The following is an 18,226-nucleotide window of genomic DNA, read 5'->3' as shown; positions in this document are numbered from 1 at the left end:
TGTAAGTAGAAGCCAGGATTTCTTCCAGGCAGGATCGCAAGAGAAGACCGAACAGGAGCATTAAACAGGCCCTGCAGAGCCTGCGCGTTTCAGAGATACCAACACGAGTGAAGATCCGGGTCCAAACCACCTCCTAACGCCACCGACATTGGGTCGGTGTCTTGCTTTTTAGGTACTTTAAAAGTTTTCACAGTTTAAAAACATAATTTCATCTGATCAGGAAAGGGATTCGTCGATATTTTACTGATTTAGATTCAAGCTTCTGCTGCCTGATGATAGGTCTGGTGCTGATGCGCCACGGATTAATTATTTTTCCTACTCTGGGCAAATCCCAAGCTCGGCCAGCTGAGCAGGAGCAGCCTTTTCCCAGCCAATTCCTCGGGATTTTGCGGACAAGGAGCACGCAGGTGAGCGGGGAGAGCGCGATGAGGAGACACGGAGCAACCCGCATTCCTCCCCCTAAAACCTGCCAGTTGTTTACCAGATATTAGGGCTTTTTTGGCTACAATTCCTGTTCCTACGCGGCCTCCGCTGGCATCTCCGCTGGCATCTCGCCCGCTCCGGACCTGCTGCCATCCCTGCACGTTTGTCCCTATGACAAAACAGTTGGGATCCCTGTCCCTGCTCCGGGGCCGAGCCGGAATCCGGGCCGCTCCGCAGGGCAGCGGCAAGGGGGGATCAGGCAGGAGAGCTCTGCAGTTTTGTGGCATTTCCACAAGTTTCGGGTGTTGTTGGGGACCGTTTCTGGGCTCCAGGAGGTCCTCAGACAAAGGGTTTGCTCCAATGGGAACGCGCTCGTTTTTCCTCTCTTCTTTTTCTTTGCTGATCGTTTTGCAATGAGACTATCGAGTCCGCAGACTGAGGGTGCTTTTGGGCACGTTCTTACGTGTCACATCTTGGGTTTCTTTTAATTAAATCTTGGTTCTGTTTTAATTAAATCTTTTACCAATTAAGCCTTTTTGTTTCTACATACTTGGCACTAACTTATTCAATGTACTGACTACACTGTGGCTGGTGAAGAATGGGACACAGGGCCAGACTTTTCCAATAAATATATCCGATCCGATTTAACCTTTTCTGCTCCGGGGGTTTACGGAAGTTAGCTTTGGGATCGGGGCATTCCTGGCTGGAAATGCAGAGCAAAAATGGAGCTTTTTTCTGCTTGTACCCCCAAACTGCCCGGCTCTTCCTGTCTGCAATCAGCGTTCCCACCGTGAGCCCTCCCGCGCACGAAGAGGAGGGAAAATAAGGACCTTAATGGACTTCTTCAAGCAAAAAAATGTAATTTGGGTTTAAAAGTGGGGCAAATGGCATCTCGGGCGTGAGCACGAGGGGGGATCCGGAGGGGAGATGGCAGCAAGCGCCGTTCCGCGAGGAACCGGCATCGCCGCGTGCGATTCCCTGGGATTGGGGCAGTTTGGGGCAGTTTGGGGCGTTTCGCGCAGCGCCAGAGCGACGCCGGAGCCGGGGCCGTCGTGCCGGGAAGCGGCTCCGCTCCCTCCTCAGCAGCCCCCGGTAAGTAGGACGGGAAGCGGAATTCCCAGCGGTATTCCCAGGAATTTGGGGAGGGGGATGAAGCTAAACTGCCCTTGGGAAGCCCCCAGCTGCCCCCCATCATCTGCCCCTTGTAATTTGCCCCCACCTCACCCCCCCCCAAATTATCTGCCCCCTGGAATTTGCCCCATGCCCTCCTGCCCCCCATAATCATCCCATCCTGCCCCCCATCACCTGCCCCCCATAATCATCCCATCTGCCCCCCAATCTGCCCCATCCCATTCTGCCCCCCATAATCCGCCCCCACCCCATCCAGGTCCTATTATTTGCCCCCCATAATCATCCCATCCTGCCCCCCATCACCTGCCCCCCATCTGCCCCATCCCATTCTGCCCCCCATAATCTGCCCCCACCCAATCCAGGTCCTATTATTTGCCCCCCATAATCATCCCATCCTGCCCCCCATCACCTGCCCTCCATAATCTGCCCCCACCCCATCCAGGTCCTATTAATTGCCCCCCATAATCATCCCATCCTGCCCCCCGTAATTCGACCATCCCAGCCTGCCCCTCATCATCTGCCCCCCTTATCGCCCCATCAGCTGCCCCCCATAATCTGCCTCCTCCTGCCCCCTATAATTTGGCCATCCCTCCCTGCCTCCCATCATTTGCCCCCATAACCTGCTGTCCCCATCTGCCCCCCTCATTTGCCCCCTCCCCTCCTGCCCCCCTCATTTGCCCCATCCCTTCATTTGCCCCTCCCTTCCCGCTCCTTTCGTCCCCTCCTCCCCCCCCCGCTCCCCCTCCCCCCCCCCACAACCTGACGTCACGCAGCGCCCGTCCAATGAGGAGCGAGGAAGCAGAGGGGCGGTGGCGACAGAGACCCGGATGATGGCGGCGCGGGAGCGCAGGCCCCGCCCCCTGCCATGTTGGGGGCGGGGCCTACGGCGGGGGCGGGGCCTGAACTCTCCCTCTCCCCCCCCCGCCGTTTCGGGGGGAGGGGCCGCCCCTGACCCGCCATTTTGGGGGCGGGGGGGGCTCCCCAATTTGGGGAAATTTACGTCTTTTCCCCTATTTTTGTGGGGGAGGAGGCAGCCCTTTCCCCTCCCTCCTTTTTTTTGGGGGGGAGGGCTACCTCTTTCCCCAATTTCGGGGGGGGCGGCCCCTTCTCCCCTCCATTTTATGGGGTCACCCCTCAACATTGGGGGGGGGGGGGCTCGCATCCCACCCAAATTCCCAAATTCCGGCAGCCCGAAGTGCCGCCTGTCCCCTCAGAGCCACCAAATGGTACCCGGCCGCCCCCCCCGCCATCTCCCCAGGCCGCAGTTTAATCTTTATTCCCATTTATTTCATCTTCATATCAAAAATCGCCTCTTCGGGGCAATAAGCGACGACACGAAGGGGCAGACGGGGCCCTGGGTGACAGAGCGGGACCGGGGCCGCTTCGGACCACGATGGGGCCACAAACACCCCCTGGTTCCGCCTGTGTCAACACTTTATTTTGTGGAAAATAAATAAATAGGGTCAGGGCCCAATGGCGCGGCCGCGCGTCAATATTTGTTTTGAGTAACGCAATGGGGGTAAATAGGAATATTTGCCCCAGGTTGCGCTGTGGCAGCAAAGCCGGCCGCGAAGAAGGGGTTAAACAGCTCCCGAGAGGACCAAAACAAAAATAATTGCGATAATTCCTGGAAGGAGGCGGCTGTCGGAAGGGGGAGTCGTTGCCCAAGCGGCGGCCGCCAACCTGCCCGGTAAGAAAAACCCCCCGTCTCGGGGCTAATGAAATATTTATCCGTCGTAGCCGGCGCCGCGGAGGGTCGCGGTGGGAATCCTCCGGCTCGGCCGTTCCTAGAAAGCTCCGGCCGGATCCGAGAGCCGGAGGGAGCCGCTGGGGTGAGTAGGGAGCGGGCGGCGATTCCCGCCGGAGCTGCCACGGATGCGCCGGGCGCCGTCGCGGCGTTTTGGGTGCAAACTCGGGGAATTTGGTGCATTGGAGGGATGCGGAGCCACCCAAGGGGGCTGCGAGCGGCCGGTCGCTTTGCTTTGCCAGAGGCTTTTAGGGAAATATCCGCGTCGGAAGCAGATAGGGTTGAGTGGAATCCGGTGTGCGGAGCCTCGGGAAAGGCTGGGCTGGTGCCTCCGGAGCGCCCGATCGGAGCAGCGACGATGCTGGAGCCCGCGCGCGAGGTTTGCGCCGTGTGATTTTTATATCATTCTTAATAATTTATTGACATATTTAAACCCAGGATGCACTAATAAACCGCGTAACGAGGGAGGCGATGAGTCTGGTCCGTAGGACGGGGGAGCGATCCGCAAACTTCCCTCCCCGCCAAAAAATAACGAGGCAGCTCCACGATTTGGGGCTGTAATCTGCTTTTTTCCCGCTCGGCGGCCAAGGGAAGAGCGCGGGCGGCTCCATCTCGCTGGAATTTGGTCCCCTTAAACCATTGGGGATGAATTCACTGCGGCCGGCGCCTCCCAAACTGTGGATTGGGGGGCAAGGACCCCTAAAAAGGAGGGAAAAGTCCCCGGGAGAAGCAGCAGGAGGAGGGTTGGGACGCGCCGCGTTCCTGCGCGCTGCCTTCATGCTTCTCTTTTCAACCCCGGGCTGCTTTTCAGGCGCCCCCGAACGCACCCAAAATAACCCGGTGCCGGTGCCAGCTCTGCCGCGAGGCCTCCGCGCACCCCCCGAGCCCCGAATTACCCCCCTGGCCCTGAATTACCCCCCTGGTTCATCAAGCCCCGCGTCGCGTTGGCACCGTCCCGGTTCCAACCCCCCCCCCAGCTCTAATTTGGGGAAATTTGCTTGAAATTTTGCAGCCGGTGGCTCCTCAGGCCCCTTTTGAGGACGGAGTGAAAAACAAGCGCGGATTTACGGAGGTGCCAAGGGAGGCAGGGACAGCGCCGAGGCTCCCGCTTTCCCCTGGAATTCCAGGGGTTCGGAATGTTGCTGGAGCTGCTTTGCTACCCCTTGGGAAGAGGACCCAGGGCTGGCGATGGCAGGGGGCAATTTGGGTTGTTTTCTTCTTGCTCCAGCGGGTGCAGGAGCCAGAGCGGCCGTTCCCGGTGCATCCCGCTGTGTCCACGGGTGATAACAGAGCGTTCGGGGCCGTGTTAGGACAGGGGTTCCCCCGCGTTTTGCCCTGGTTTTCCAGGGAAGCGCTCGCAGCACCCGGGCTCCAAGGGCAGATTCGGGATGGATTCCCACTCCTCCAAAGCCCTTAATGGGATTTTTGAGCAGAGGGGGCTGCTTTTTGGTGCGTTTACATGCGATTTTGATTGAAAAAGGACAAAAACAGCAGCTTGAGGCTCTGCGCGGGGCTCCCGGGTAGACCTGCTGGCTCTCCCGCATTTCCTCACCCAGGGAGGCAGAACCGGAGTCGCGGAGCCCTGGTCCCTTTGCAGGGACACGTTTCCAGGAAGCATCACCCATTCCCGGGTGCAAATACCCCTTTTCTCCCCGCGGGAGGCGCTTCCTGCCCAGCCATTCCCGGCGGAGCATCCCGGGGCTCGCGGATGCTCCAGGGCTCCGCTCGGCTCCGGCCGCCCTGGGAAAGGCTGGAAAACCCCTCCCTGCGGCCGGGCGCGCAAACAAGCCGGGATTTATATAAGCGGCGCCATGTGATTTGCGGGAAAGCGGCTCCCCCCCCCCTTCCCCGGCCCCTTTTCCAAGAAAAAGGCTCCGGGCTGGGGCCGGAGCAGGGGCGGCCGGGCGGGATGGGCAGCGGCCGGGCCTGGCGGAGCCCCAGGGCGGCGGAGGGGCCGGTTCCTGCCCCGCTCCCTTGGGAACATCCCGGCGGGAGCCGCTTCCCGGCCCCTGGTCGGGCTGCAGATTCCTCGAGGGCGGAAAACGGCCCCTCCGAAGGGCAAGGCCATTCCCGGTGCTTACCGGGCCCGGTGTCACGAGGCCGCCCGTGGCCTCCGCTCCCTAAATAACCGCCCGGCTCTGATTTCCTGGCCGCAGATCCCGAGGGAAGCGCCGATCCCGCCGGGAGCGGCCGCCCCGCGCCCCCGACGGGGCTTTCCTGCTCTGTGGGGCGCCCCGTGGGGCAGGCTGAGACCTGACACACTTCACTGCTGCCAGGGGGCAGGTGGGGATGTGGGGCAGGAGGGCTACGGGGCAGGGGATCCATAGGGAAGGAGCCGATGGATCGATGGGGCAGGGTCTATGGGGCGGGAGGCCCCGCCCATCCATAGCCACGCCCCCTTCCCAGGCCCCGCCCACATGGGGGCGTATCCGCCCCGCCCGCGGCGCCTGGAATGTTTGTTAGGTAAACACCGCAAAGCCACCGCCCAGGCCCCGCCCCCCCGCGCCGCCCGGCCAATCCGCGCGCCGCGGCCCCGCCCCCGCCCCCGCCGCCCGGCCAATCCGCGCGCCGCAGCCGTTTCAAGGCTCCCCCCTCTCCCCCCCCTCCCACGGCGCTTCCTCCTTCCCCCCGTCGGTAACAAAATAACAAAGCGCCGGGCGGGGCGGGGGCGCGCGCGGGACCCCCCCGCCCCCTCCGCGGGGGGGGGCCTCGAAACCGCCGCGGCCCCGTTTTCTCCGCGGGAGCGCGCGGCGGGCGCGGTTTTTTTTTTTTTTTTTTTTTCCCCGATTTTTTTTTGATTTTTTTTTGCTTTTTTTGACGCCCCCTCCCCGCCCCCCTCCCCCTCGCGGCGGCGGTGCCGGAGCGGCCCCGAGCGGGGGGGAGGGGGGAAGCGGGGGCGGGGGGGCCCGTCCATGGACAGCGGCTCCGTCATCGCCCAGGTGCAACGGGAGGAGGTGCCCGGTAAGGGCGGCGCGGGGGGCGGGGGGATCCCTATGGGGGGGCGGGGGTCAGGCCAGGCTGGGGGTTCCCGGGGGTCGCTGGGTCCCGGGGGCGGCCCCGGAGCCCCTCGCCGAGGCCCGGGGGTCCCGGCGGCCCCGCAGACGGGGCGGGACGGGGGCTCCGGGTCCCGTCCGCGCGGACACGCGGTGCTGCCGCTGCGGCCCCGGGTCGGGGCTGGTGGCCCCGGTCCCCCCCGGTCCGAGCGGCGGAGCCCGTTCGGGCTGCGGCTCCGGGCGGGCGGAGGAGGCTCCCGCGTCCCGGCGGCTCCGCATCCCCCTGAATCCCCTGCCCCATCCGGCTCCCCCGTTTCCTTCGGTCCCGGTGCCGCCGTTGGCTGGGGAAGGCGGCGGGAAGGGATCCCCTGCGGCTCCGCGGTCCCGGTTCCTGACACGGAGCGGGGCCGGGAACAGCCCGGGTTCCCCCTGCACGACCAGGGGCCACCCACACGTGTCCCCTTCCCATCTCAGGCTTCGTCCCCGGCTCTTCTCCCAAGAAACCGCGTGGCCGGAGCGTCTTCAAGGCCCTTTTCGGAATGGGAGCCCGGGCGGCTGCGGGGCCTGCGAGGAGGAGCCCAGCCCTGTGGCCAAGGTGAGGGGCTGCCCCGCGCCAGGGGTGACACCGGCCGGTCCCCGTGTCACCCTGTGGCCCCACACCGGGGCTGCGACCGTCTCCTGACGCCTGTTTCCCTCTCCCAGTCGGATCTCTTGCCGTGTCTCCAGTTCTACCAGGTACGTGACGCCCCCGTCCCCGCGTGCAGGACACAGCGGGGTGGCACTTGTCCCCCCAACCCCAGTCATCCCCCGGTGACACAACCCGGAGCAGGGGGAGGCGCTGGCCGTGCCCCACATCAGCCCAGGGAGGGTTCCAGCCCCCATGGGGACATCAGTGGCAGGGAGGGACCCCCACGGGTGACAGCGGCTCCGTCCCCTCTGCAGATCCCCGGGACCTGCCTGCTGCCCGAGGTCACACAGCAGGACCAGGGCCGCGTCCGCGTGGTCATCGACCTGGACGTGCACAGCTCCTTCAAGGTGGGCGCCGGGGGACGCGCGCGGTGGCACCGGGGACATCCCGCCACCCCCAGGCCGCGTGACAGCCGGGGGGGGGACCCGCTGTCCCCAACCGCGTCCCGGGGGACCCTCCGCTAACCGCGTCCTCCCCCCCAGCCCATCAGCAACGCCGACTTCGTGGTGCCCGTGGAGCTCGAGGGGACCACGCAGCAGGTGAGGGGACAGCGGGGACGCGGCCGAGCCGCCAGGACCCCCCGCGGCCGCGGCCCGGTTCAAGTAATCCAGGATAGGCTGTTACCACCCCCGGCCTATTCTCGATTACTTGTCCCGGGAGGCGGCCGGTGACGCGGAGCAGGTGGCAGCAGGTAGGACGGGGACACGGGGGGACACGGGGACCGGCGCTCAGGGCCGGTGCCCGCAGGTCTACGTGCTCAAGTGGCCGTTCGTGGACGAGTTCCTGCGGCGCGTGGGGGAGCTCTTCGAGCGCGTCCTCTTCACGGCCAGCCTGGCCAAGGTGAGCGGCGGGACGGGGACGGCGCCGCGGGGCGCCCGGTCCCCCCCGTCACCTCCCTGTGTCCCCAGTACGCAGACCCCGTGACCGACCGCCTGGAGCAGCGCGGGGTTTTCCGGGCTCGGCTCTTCCGGGAATCGTGCGTCTTCCAGCAGGGATGTTACGTGAAGGACCTGAGCTTGCTGGGCCGCGACCTGCACAAGACGCTCATCCTGGACAACTCGCCGGCCTCCTACATCTTCCACCCCGGGAACGCGGTGAGTGGCCGGAACGCCGTCATTCCCGGCTCATCCCGGCCGCTCCTCCCGGCCAGGTCCCGGTGCGGTCCTGGTTCGATGACATGGCCGACACGGAGCTGCTCAACCTGCTGCCCGTCCTCGAGGAGCTCAGCGGCGCCGAGGACGTTTGCGCCCGGCTGGGGCAGCTGCGGGCGCCCTAGGGCCATCGTCCCCGTCCCACGGGGACCCTCCACTCAGTGCCTTGGATCAAGGACGCTGGGACCGGCCCCGTGTCCCCCCTCCCACCACGAACCCCGGCCCCGTTCGCTGTCATGGTCCCATAGGGGGGCAGGACGGGGACACCAGGGTCCCCAGGTGTCACTTGGGGTGGGGGGGTTGCCCCGCTAACTGGGGGCTGCAGCCCCCCCCAGGTGTCACTGCCACCTGTCCCGGCAGGACAGAGTCCCCAAAGCCCCCCCTGAATGGACCCCCCCCCCGGGACCGCAGCCCCCAAGCCTTAGTGTCCCCTCCATGGGCTGCAGGTCCCCGGGTGCCACCAGAGGTGCCAGTGTCTGTGTGGGAGGGCTGAACCCCCCCACCCCAGATGCCCCCTCGGCCTGGGGGGGTCCCCGCTGTCCCTGTGTCCCCCCCAGGGATTCGTGTCCTGCAAGGGCAGCACCCAGGGTGCCAAGGGGGGGCAGCCCCCCTGTGTGCCCCCCCGCCCCAATTTAGGTGCCTCCCCCTCCCACAGTGCCACTGCCAAAGGCACCAGCCCCCCAACGTGGGGGACACCCATTCCCACCCCCCCGGGTGCCTCCTCCTCCTATTACTTGAAGGGGCTCCGGCCCCGTGGGCGCCGCTCCCTGCGGGCCCCTTTGTACCGGCTGCCATTAAAGAAACCAGCGGAACCGATTAAAGAAACCAGCGGAACCGCGGCGGCTCCGGCAGCTCCGCGCGGGCGGGAACGGGCCCTGGAGCCGCTCCGGGCCGGGGGAGCCTCCGTCCCTGGGGGCTTCCCCCCAAAAAATGAGCCTTGGGGCCAGAAACCTCCAGTTGGGGCCTCTCTTTATTGGGGTCTCCTTGCTGGGGGGTCCTGCAGCTCCCGCTGCTCAAGGCGGCTCCCGGGGGCCGCAAGATTCCGGCTGCTCCCTGCGCGTCCCAGCATCCGCGGAGGGGATCTGGCTGCTGCATCCACGTCCAGGGCGGCGGCGCCGCTTCCCGCCCGGCTACGTCGCCGCCGCGGCGTCCTCGTCGTCGTCCTCGCCGCACGCGAAGCGCACGAAGTCGAGCACGGCCACGCGCCGCGGGCGCAGGAACTGCGCCAGCGTCACTTGGGGCTCCAGCAGGAAGCTCTGCGCCAGCAGCCGCGTCTCCGCGTCGCCCGCCGGCTCGTCCTCAGCGCTGCCCAGCGAGCGCGGCGCCATCCCCACCACGTGCTGGGCCACCTGGCGCCCCACGTCGCCCAGGGCCACCTCGGCGCCCGGCTCCGCCGGCCCGCAGGCCACCAGCGCCCCGTACTTGCCCATGGCCACGGCGGGCGCCGGCGGCACGTGCAGCGGCGGCGTCCCGTGCGCGTAGGAGCCGATGTGGCAGCCGGGCGGCACCGCCAGCCAGGCCGCCCGCCGCAGACGCAGGTTCTCGCCCAGCTTCCCTGCGGAGACGCAGCGTCAACGGGAGCCTCTTTTCCCCCCCGGAATGGGATGTGGCACCCAAAAGGGTCCCGCAGCGTCAACAGGAGCCTCTTTTCCCCCCGGAGCGGGACGTGGCACCCAAAAGGGTCCCGCAGCGTCAACAGGAGCCTCTTTTCCCTCTGGAATGGGACGTGGCGCCCGACAGGGTCCCGCAGCGTCAACGGGAGCCTCTTTTCCCCCTAAACGGGGACGTGGTGCCCAAAAGGGTCCCACAGTGTCAACGGGAGCCTCTTTTCCCCCAAACGGGGACGTGGCGCCCGACAGGGTCCCGCAGTGTCAGCGGGAGCCTCTTTTCCCCCGGAGCGGGACGTGGCGTCCAAAAGGGTCCCGCAGCGTCAACGGGAGCCTCTTTTCCCCCCGGAGAGGGACATGGCACCCAAAAGGGTCCCGCAGTGTCAACGGGAGCCTCTTTTCCCCCAAACAGGGACGTGGCGCCCAAAAGGGTCCCGCAGCATCAACGGGAGCCTCTTTTCCCCCAAAACGGGACGTGGCGCCCGGTCAGGTCCCACTCACCTATGGCCAGAGCCACCTGGTCCCCGAGCCGGGCTCCCTGCGGCCCCGCGGGCAGCTGCGCCAGCTCCTCCGCCTGCAGGAAACGCTGGAAGAGGAGGGGACAGGCGCTCGGACGCGGCCCGGCCGCGCCGCGGGGACCGCGGCCGCCGCTGCTCCCACCTTGGCGGGCGCCGCCGGCGGCTCCGCGCGGCCCCGGCAGTGGCCCATGGCACCCAGCAGCGCCTGCCGCACCAGCCCCTGGAACTCGCCGGTCCTGGCCACGAAGTCGCTCTCGCAGTTCACCTGCGGCAGCGCCGGTCACGGCGTGGGGGGGGACGACGGCCCCGGGCGCCCCCGCGGGCACCTCCTCAGCGGAGCGGGGAGCCCCCCGAGGAACCCACGGAGACCCCGGGAACCGCGAGAGACCCCCGGGGAGCCAGGGAAGCCCCCCAGGGACCACAGAGACCCCCGGGGAGCCCTGTCAGGAACCCATAGAGACCCCAGGGAGGCAGGGAAGCCCCCCAGGCACCACAGAGACGCCCAGGGAGCCCTGTCAGGAACCCATAGAGACCCCAAGGAGGCAGGGAAGCCCCCCAGGGACCACAGAGACGCCCAGGGAGCCCTGTCAGGAACCCATAGAGACCCCAGGGAGGCAGGGAAGCCCCCCAGGGACCACAGAGACGCCCAGGGAGCCGGGAAGGGCCCCATGAAGCCCCCTCAGGAACCCACAGAGACCCAGGGGAGCCCCCTCAGGGCCCCCTAGGGCATCAAGGGACCCCCCAGAGACCATGGAGACCCCCAGGGAATCAGGAAGGGCCCCATGAAGCCCCCTCAGGAACCCATAGAGACCCCAGGGAGCCCCCTCAGGGTCCCCAGGGCATCAGGGGACCCCCCAGGGACCACAGAGACCCCCAGGGGACGAGGAAGGGCCCCATGAACCCCCCTCAGGAATCCACAGATACCCCAGGGAGTCAGGGGAGCCCCCTCAGGGCCCCCTAGGGCATCAGGGGACCCCCCAGGGAACCAGGAAGGGCCCCATGAAGCCCCCTCAGGAACCCATAGAGACCCCATGGACCCAGGGGAGGGCCCTCAGGGCCCCCTAGGGCATCAAGGGACCCCCCAGAGACCATGGAGACCCCCAGGGAATCAGGAAAGGCCCCATGAAGCCCCCTCAGGAACCCATAGAGACCCCCAGGGAGCCAGGAACCCATAGAGACCCCCAGGGAGCCAGGGGAGCCCCCTCAGGGCATCAGGGGACCCCCCAGGGTCCACGGATACCCCCAGGGAACCAGCAAGGGCCCCATGAAGCCCCCTCAGGAACCCATAGAGACCCCAGGGAGCCAGGGGAGCCCCCCAGGGCCCCAGGAGACCCCCCAGGGACCCCAGAGAGACCCCCAGGCACCCATAGGAGCCCCCAGTGCCTCGGGGGGCACCCACCAGGGACACAGGGCCCCCCCCCGGGGAGACCCCCCCAAGAGCCGCGGGAGCCGCCGGGGCCGCCCCCACCTCCACCATGACGGCGGCGCCGCCGTCCCGCAGCAGCCCCACGAGCCCCTCGGCGGCGCGGCGGCCCCGCAGCTTCTCGGCGCGGCTCCAGCCCTCGCTCCGCGCCCGCTGCTCCAGCCACGCCTCGGCCTGCGGCGGCGGCGGCGGCAGCGGCTCGAGGAGGGGGCTCCGCGCCGCAAGGGCGGCCCCCCGGCCCGGCCCGGCCGCGCTCACCTGGCCCGGTTGCCCCGGGAAGCGGAGCAGCGCCTCGTGGCAGCGCGCCAGCGGCAGCCCCGTGCGGCGCCGCAGCAGCAGCAGCGCCTCCTTGTCGGCCGCCCGCGCGCGCGGGGCGGCGCGGAACAGCCGCGACGGGGCCCAGGGGCCCGGCTGGAGAGGGGGGGGAAGGAGCGTGAGGCCGGGGGGGGGGGGGGTCCCGGTGAACCGGGGGGGACCGGTCGGGACTCACCCGCGCCGCCGCCACCCGCTGCATCCCGCCGCGGCGCGCGCGTTCGGCGTCACGCTACGGGCGCCGCCGAGGGTCACGGCGGCTCCGCTCCCAGGGCGCATGCGCGCGCCGGAGGCGGCTGCAGCGCCCCCTCTCGGAGGAAACTGCGGGGAGCGGGCGGTGCCGTGACGTCACTCAGCGCACGACGGCACCGCCCCATTGGCCGCGGGGCGGGCGGGGCGGGGGAGCCCGCGGGGCCCTATGGAGACCGCGGCCCTTATAGAGCCCTCCAGGCCCCTATGGAGACCTCCATGAAGGCCTTGGCCCTTATAGAGCCCTCCAGGCCCCTATGGAGACCTCCATGGAGGCCCCGGCCCTTATAGAGCCCTCCAGGCCCCTATGGAGACCTCCATGGAGGCCCTGGCCCTTATAGAGCCCTCCAGGCCCCTATGGAGGCCCCGGCCCTTAAGGTGTCCTCCAGGCCCCCATGGAAGCCCCTGTGGAGACCCCCACCCTTATAGAGCCCTCCAGGCCCCTGTGGAGACCCCCATGGAGACCGTGGCCTTCATAGAGCCCTCCAGGCCCCTATGGAGGCCTTGGCCCTTATAGAGCCCTCCAGGCCCCTATGGAGACCCCCATGGAGGCCCCGGCCCTTATAGAGCCCTCCAGGCCCCTATGGAGACCCCAGCCCTTATAGAGCCCTCCAGGCCCCTATGGAGACCCCCATGGAGGCCCTGGCCCTTGTAGAGCCTTCCAGGCCCCTATGGAGACCCCCATGGAGACCGTGGCCTTCATAGAGCCCTCCAGGCCCCTATGGAGGCCTTCGCCCTTATAGAGCCCTCCAGGCCCCTATGGAGGCCGCGGCCCTTATAGAGCCCTCCAGGCCCCTACGGAGACCCCCATGGAGGCCCCGGCCCTTGTAGAGCCCTCCAGGCCCCTATGGAGACCCCCATGGAGGCCCCGGCCCTTGTAGAGCCCTCCAGGCCCCTATGGAGACCCCCATGGAGGCCCCGGCCCTTATAGAGCCCTCCAGGCCCCTATGGAGACCCCCATGGAGGCCCCGGCCCTTGTAGAGCCCTCCAGGCCCCTATGGAGACCCCCATGGAGGCCCCGGCCCTTGTAGAGTCCTCCAGGCCCCTTTGGAGACCTCCATGAAGGCCCTGGCCCTTGTAGAGCCCTCCAGGCCCCTATGGAGGCCGCGGCCCTTATAGAGCCTTCCAGGCCCCTATGGAGAGCCCCATGGAGACCTTGGCCCTTATAGAGCCCTCCAGGCCCCTATGGAGACCCCCATGGAGGCCGCGGCCCTTATAGAGCCCTCCAGGCCCCCATGGAGGCCCCAGCCCTTATAGAGCCCTCCAGGCCCCTATGGAGCCCCCCCAACCTCCCTCATGGCCCCTATAGAGCAACCCTAGCTCCTGTGAGGCCCCTATGGAGCTCCCCTACAGGCCTTCGCAGGACCCCAGGGTCCCCATGCACCCCCTGTATCTTCCATGGGGTCTGCACAGGTCCCACCGGGTCCCTATAGGGCTCCTCCTGACCCCACGGGCCCCTCCAGCCCCCTGGCAGCTCCAAACGGTCCCTATAGAGACCCCAGCCCCCGTAAGGCCCCCTTGTCCCTGCCCGGCTCCCAGAGGAGCCCCATGGGCCTGGGGGTACCCGGCAGGTCCTGCTGGGTCCCCCTGTCCCCCCTCACAGCCCCCTGGGGCTGCAGGTCCCCCCCAATCGCCCTGTCACCCCCACACAGCCCAGCTCAGCTCACAGCACTTTAATGCACTTCAAGGCGGCTCCTGGGACATCCCGGGTGCCGCCTGGGCCACACGAACCCCCTCGTCCCGCTCCTCGTCCCTGCCATCCTCGTCCCCGTCCTTGTCCCCACTGTCCCCACCAAGGGACAGGGTCCCCGCCGGGGCCTGGCGCGGGCAGGTCGCCCGGTAGACGTTGATGTCCTGCTCCTCGTCGCGCCGCAGCAGCTCCACGACGAAGTGCCGGGGCAGCAGCGTCTCGAAGAAGACGCCGGCGCCGAGCTCCCGCCGCATCTTGGCGGACAGGAAGGCGACGGTGCGCGGCCCCGCGAGGTGCCGCAGCGTCGCCAGCAGCCCCGGGAAGCTCTCGGGCGCGTAGACGATGTCGGCGCCCAGGACCACGTCGTAGGCGCCGCGGGGGAAGGCGCCCTGGTCCAGGCCCCAGGACAGGGCGCGCACGCGGGGCTGCGGCGCCGGAGCCGGCAGGTTCCTCCGCACGTTCTCCCGGATCTGCTCCAAGGCCACGGGCAGGTCCGTGATGGTGACGTCCCCTCCTGCGGGGGACACGGCGGAGGCGCTTGAGAGGGGGCTCCAACCATCAGCAGCCCTCAATGCCCCAAAATGGAGGCTGCTTCAGCCCCGTTGGTGCCCGGATCCTGCTCCCCAGGCCCCACCGCTCGGCATTCCAGTTGACCATGAGGCAGCAGGTGCCCTCATGGCCAAGAAGGCCAATGGGATCCTGGGGTGCGTTAAGAAGAGTCTCCAACAGGTCGAGGGGATCCTGCCCCTCTGCTCAGCCCTGGTGAGGCCACATCTGCAGTATTGTGTCCAGTTCTGGGCTCCACAGGACAAGAGGGATGTGGAGCTGCTGGAGAGAGTCCAGCGCAGGGCCACAAGGATGATCAGGGGCCTGGAACATCTGCCCTGTGAGGAGAGGCTGAGGGAGCTGGGCCTGTTCAGCTGGAGAAGAGAAGGCTGAGAGGGGACCTGAGCAGTGTCTAGAAGTACCTCAAGGGAGGGAGCGCAGAGGACGGGGATGGTCTCTTTTCAGTGGTGGCCACTGATAGGACTAGGGGAAATGGCCGGAAACTGAAGCACCAAAATTCCACAGGAACTTAAGGAAAAATTCCTTCCCAGTGAGGGTGCCAGAGCCCTGGAACAGGCTGCCCAGAGAGGTTGTGGAGTCTCCTTCTCTGGAGATCTTCAAACCCGCCTGGACGCAGCCCTGTGCCACGTGCTCTAGGTGACCCTGCGTGTGCAGGGGGTTGGACTAGGTGACCTCGAGAGGTCCCTTCCAACCTTCAGCATTCTGTGATTCTACGATTCCGGGCTCCCCGTCCCCCCCGGGCCGGCCACCGTGGGGCTGGGGGTCACCAGGGTCCCCTGCCCACCCAGCAGCGCGGCCACGATGCCCACGATGCCGGTGCCGGCGCCCAGCTCGATGACGCTCTTGCCCTGGAAGTCCATTCGCTGCTCCTCGAAGTAGCCGCACAGGGCCAGCGCCTGCGGGGACAGCGCCGGGTGTCACCGGTCCCCATTGAGCCCAAAGGCTCGGGGACATCCCCGGAGCCTCTCCCAACCCCCTCCGGGTGTCCCTATGGATCCCACCCTATTCCCCAGTGTCCCTATGGTGTCCCTACCCCCCATCCCGCTGCCACGACTGTCCCTTATCCCCCGGTGTCCCCGTTTTCCCTCGGTGCTCCCGGGGGTCCCCCCCATTCCCCGGTGTCCCTATAGGTCCCCCCTCCCCGGATCTTGGGCGCTGTCCCCCACGGTGTCCCCCACGGTGTCCCACGCGCGCTCGTGGGCCCGCACCGCCTCCCACACGGGCGCCGCCACGCCGAGCCGCGCGCCGTGGTGCTGCGCGATGCGCACGGCGCGCCCGCACAGCCGGTAGCGCCGCAGCTCCGGGAAGGCGTCGGCGAAGAGCGCGGGGTCGCGGGGGAACACGGCGCCCAGCGCCGCGGAACCGGAACCGGAACCGGCCTCGGAACCGGCCTCGGAACCGGCCTCGGCCCCGCTGCCCACGTGGCCGCCGGGCGCCTCCACGGGCGCCGCCATTGTGGCTGGAGGCGGGGCCTCGCCGCGCAGCCGCTCTCCCATTGGGCGACGGCGGGTTCCCGCCTCCCCGCCCACGAGCGGCGCCTATTGGCCAGAGCGGACGTCGCTCTGGCCCTGCCCCGCCCCCTGGGGAGACGCCTCTCCCCCCCCCCCCCCCCCGCAGTGTCTGTCCCCGAGTCGCCCTGTCCCGGGGTCACCCTGTCCCTGACCCGTCCCGGGGTCACCCTGTCCCGTCCCCGACCTTGTCCAGTGTCACCTCGGCCTGTCCCCATGTCACCCCATCCTTGTCCTGGGCTGCTGTTACCCTGCCCCGTGCCACATCCCAGTGTCACCCTGTCCCTAACCTGTCCCCAGCCTCGTCTGGTGTCACCCAATGCTGTCCCATGCTGAAGCCACCCAGGTGCCTCTCCTGTTGCAGTGTCACCCTGGGCCTATTCTGCGTGGGCCACCCACGCAGACCCTCAACTACTCCAGGCCTGACCCAGTGTCACCTTGTCCCTTTCCCAGACTTTATCCCTGTCCTGCTGTGTCCCATGGCAGTGTCACCCGTCCATGCTCGGCTGCCACCTCCCCTGGATGTCCTGTCCTCATCCGTCCCCCTGTCCCCGCAGCAGCTCCCTGTCCCCCCGGAGCGGCTCCCTGCAGCTCCAGGATCCCGGGGCCCTTTCCCAGCGCCGGGATAAAGAGTAACCGGAGAAATCCCATCCCGGGGCTAATGAGCAACGGGCCGGGGGGGGGGTCTGGTTAACCCCGGCGGGACCCCGCGGGCGCCTGCGTCACACCGCGCGTCACCGGGTTAATGTGTTAATGTCACCGGGGCAGCGGCGGGGGGGACACACTGGGGCTGGTGACCCCCCACGAGCCCTCGTGCCATAGGGTGACATTGCGTCCTTCCCGCCGCTCTTTCCCGTCACCGTGGGGCCCGGCGGGACAGACAGACGGAGGGCCGGGCGGATGGAGGGAGCAGACGGGCGCGGACGTCCCGGGTTGCTCAACCCTCCCCGGCGCCTTCTCAGAAACCACCCCCGGCTTCGCCGCAAGCCGAATTCCCCGCCGGCCCCGCTGGCGGGAACGGCCCCTCCCGGGGCTCGTTAGCGGCTGCCGCTAATTGCTCATAGCTGGGGGGGGGGCAGGAGCCTCGAGGCCTCGGCGTGTCCGGGTGCTGGGTGGGACTGGGAGCGACGGGACGGTCACTGCGGCCACTGGGATGGTCCTTGCGGGGGGCCTGGGAGCAATGGGAGTCACCGGGGGGAATGGGAAGGGCCCGGAGGGCAACTGGGGTGGCCCCTGGGGGTCCCCGAGGGCAATGGGCTGATCCCTGGGGGTCCCTGGGGGGTCCTTGGGAGCAATGGGACGGTCCCTGGATGTGACTGGAGGAAGACTGGGGGCCATAGGACGATCCATGGGGGTCCCTGGGGGCAATGGGAGTGGCTGGGGGCCATGGGACAGTAAGTGGGGGCTGGGGAGGTCCCAGGGAGTCCCTGGGGGGGAGTGGGGGCCATGGGACCCTGGTGGGGGGCTGGGGAGGCCCCTGGGGGTCCCTAGGGTCCCTGGAGGAAGACTGGGGGCCATAGGACGATCCCTGGGGGTCCCTGGGGGCAATGGGACAGTTACTGGGGGACTGAGGAGGCCCCTGGGGGTCCCTAGGGTCCCTGGGGGGGGGGCATGGGACCGTGGGGGGGCGCTGGGGAGGCCCCTGGGGGTCCCTAGGAGGGGGCTGGGGGCCATGGGACAGTTCCTGGGGGGCTGGGGAGGCCCCTGGGGGTCCCTAGGGTCCCTGGTGGGGGGGGGCTGGAGGCCATGGGACGATCCCTGGGGGTCCCTGGGGGCAATGGGAGCGGCTGGGGGTCATGGGACAGCAAATGGGGGGCTGGAGAGGTCCCAGGGGGTCCCTGGGGGGGGCTGGGGGCCATGGGACCCTGGTGGGGCTGGGGAGGTCCAAGGGGGTCCCTAGGGTCCCTGGGGGGGGTTGGGGGTCATGGGACCCTGGAGGGGGGCTGAGGAGGCCCCTGGGGGGTCCCTAGGGTCCCTGGGGGGGGGGCTGGGGGCCATGGGACGATCCCTGGGGGTCCCTGGGGGCAATGGGAGCGGCTGGGGGTCATGGGACAGCAAATGGGGGGCTGGAGAGGTCCCAGGGGGTCCCTGGGGGGGGCTGGGGGCCATGGGACCCTAGTGGGGCTGGGGAGGTCCAAGGGGGTCCCTAGGGTCCCTGGGGGGGGCTGGGGGCCATGGGACAGTTCCTGGGGGGCTGGGACGGTCCCAGGGGTCCCGGG

General features: G+C 67.9%; 3 protein-coding genes across 3 annotated transcripts; 1 reads left to right on the top strand and 2 right to left on the bottom strand.

The window, feature by feature from the left end:
- Positions 1-6,205: 6,205 nt before the first annotated feature.
- CTDSP2 (CTD small phosphatase 2) lies at positions 6,206-8,282 on the top strand. The gene is given in 9 exon segments (XM_088537971.1): positions 6,206-6,262; positions 6,769-6,828; positions 6,831-6,889; positions 6,997-7,029; positions 7,237-7,329; positions 7,465-7,521; positions 7,730-7,822; positions 7,891-8,076; positions 8,133-8,282. Coding segments are annotated over 9 exon segments (756 nt in total). The 5' UTR covers positions 6,206-6,213; the 3' UTR covers positions 8,259-8,282.
- A 981-nt stretch (positions 8,283-9,263) lies between these two features.
- On the bottom strand, positions 9,264-12,195 carry TSFM (Ts translation elongation factor, mitochondrial). The gene is made up of 6 exons (XM_088537963.1): positions 12,172-12,195; positions 11,940-12,092; positions 11,727-11,855; positions 10,401-10,523; positions 10,242-10,326; positions 9,264-9,688 (listed from the first exon to the last, which is right to left on the bottom strand). Exons 1-6 carry the CDS (start codon positions 12,193-12,195, stop codon positions 9,264-9,266), a joined length of 939 nt encoding a protein of 312 aa, XP_088394089.1.
- Positions 12,196-13,925: 1,730 nt separating this feature from the next.
- EEF1AKMT3 (EEF1A lysine methyltransferase 3) lies at positions 13,926-15,953 on the bottom strand. The gene is made up of 3 exons (XM_088537962.1): positions 15,708-15,953; positions 15,284-15,395; positions 13,926-14,446 (listed from the first exon to the last, which is right to left on the bottom strand). The coding sequence occupies exons 1-3, from the start codon at positions 15,951-15,953 to the stop codon at positions 13,926-13,928; spliced, it is 879 nt and encodes a 292-aa protein (XP_088394088.1).
- Positions 15,954-18,226: the final 2,273 nt, after the last annotated feature.

This window comes from Tinamus guttatus, unplaced genomic scaffold (assembly GCF_059628265.1).
Source record: "Tinamus guttatus ecotype Peru unplaced genomic scaffold, ASM5962826v1 Tinamus_guttatus_pri_ptg000914l, whole genome shotgun sequence".
Taxonomy (NCBI): domain Eukaryota; kingdom Metazoa; phylum Chordata; class Aves; order Tinamiformes; family Tinamidae; genus Tinamus; species Tinamus guttatus.
Note: the sequence above shows the minus strand (reverse complement) of the source record. Positions and strands in the feature narration are given on the sequence as shown.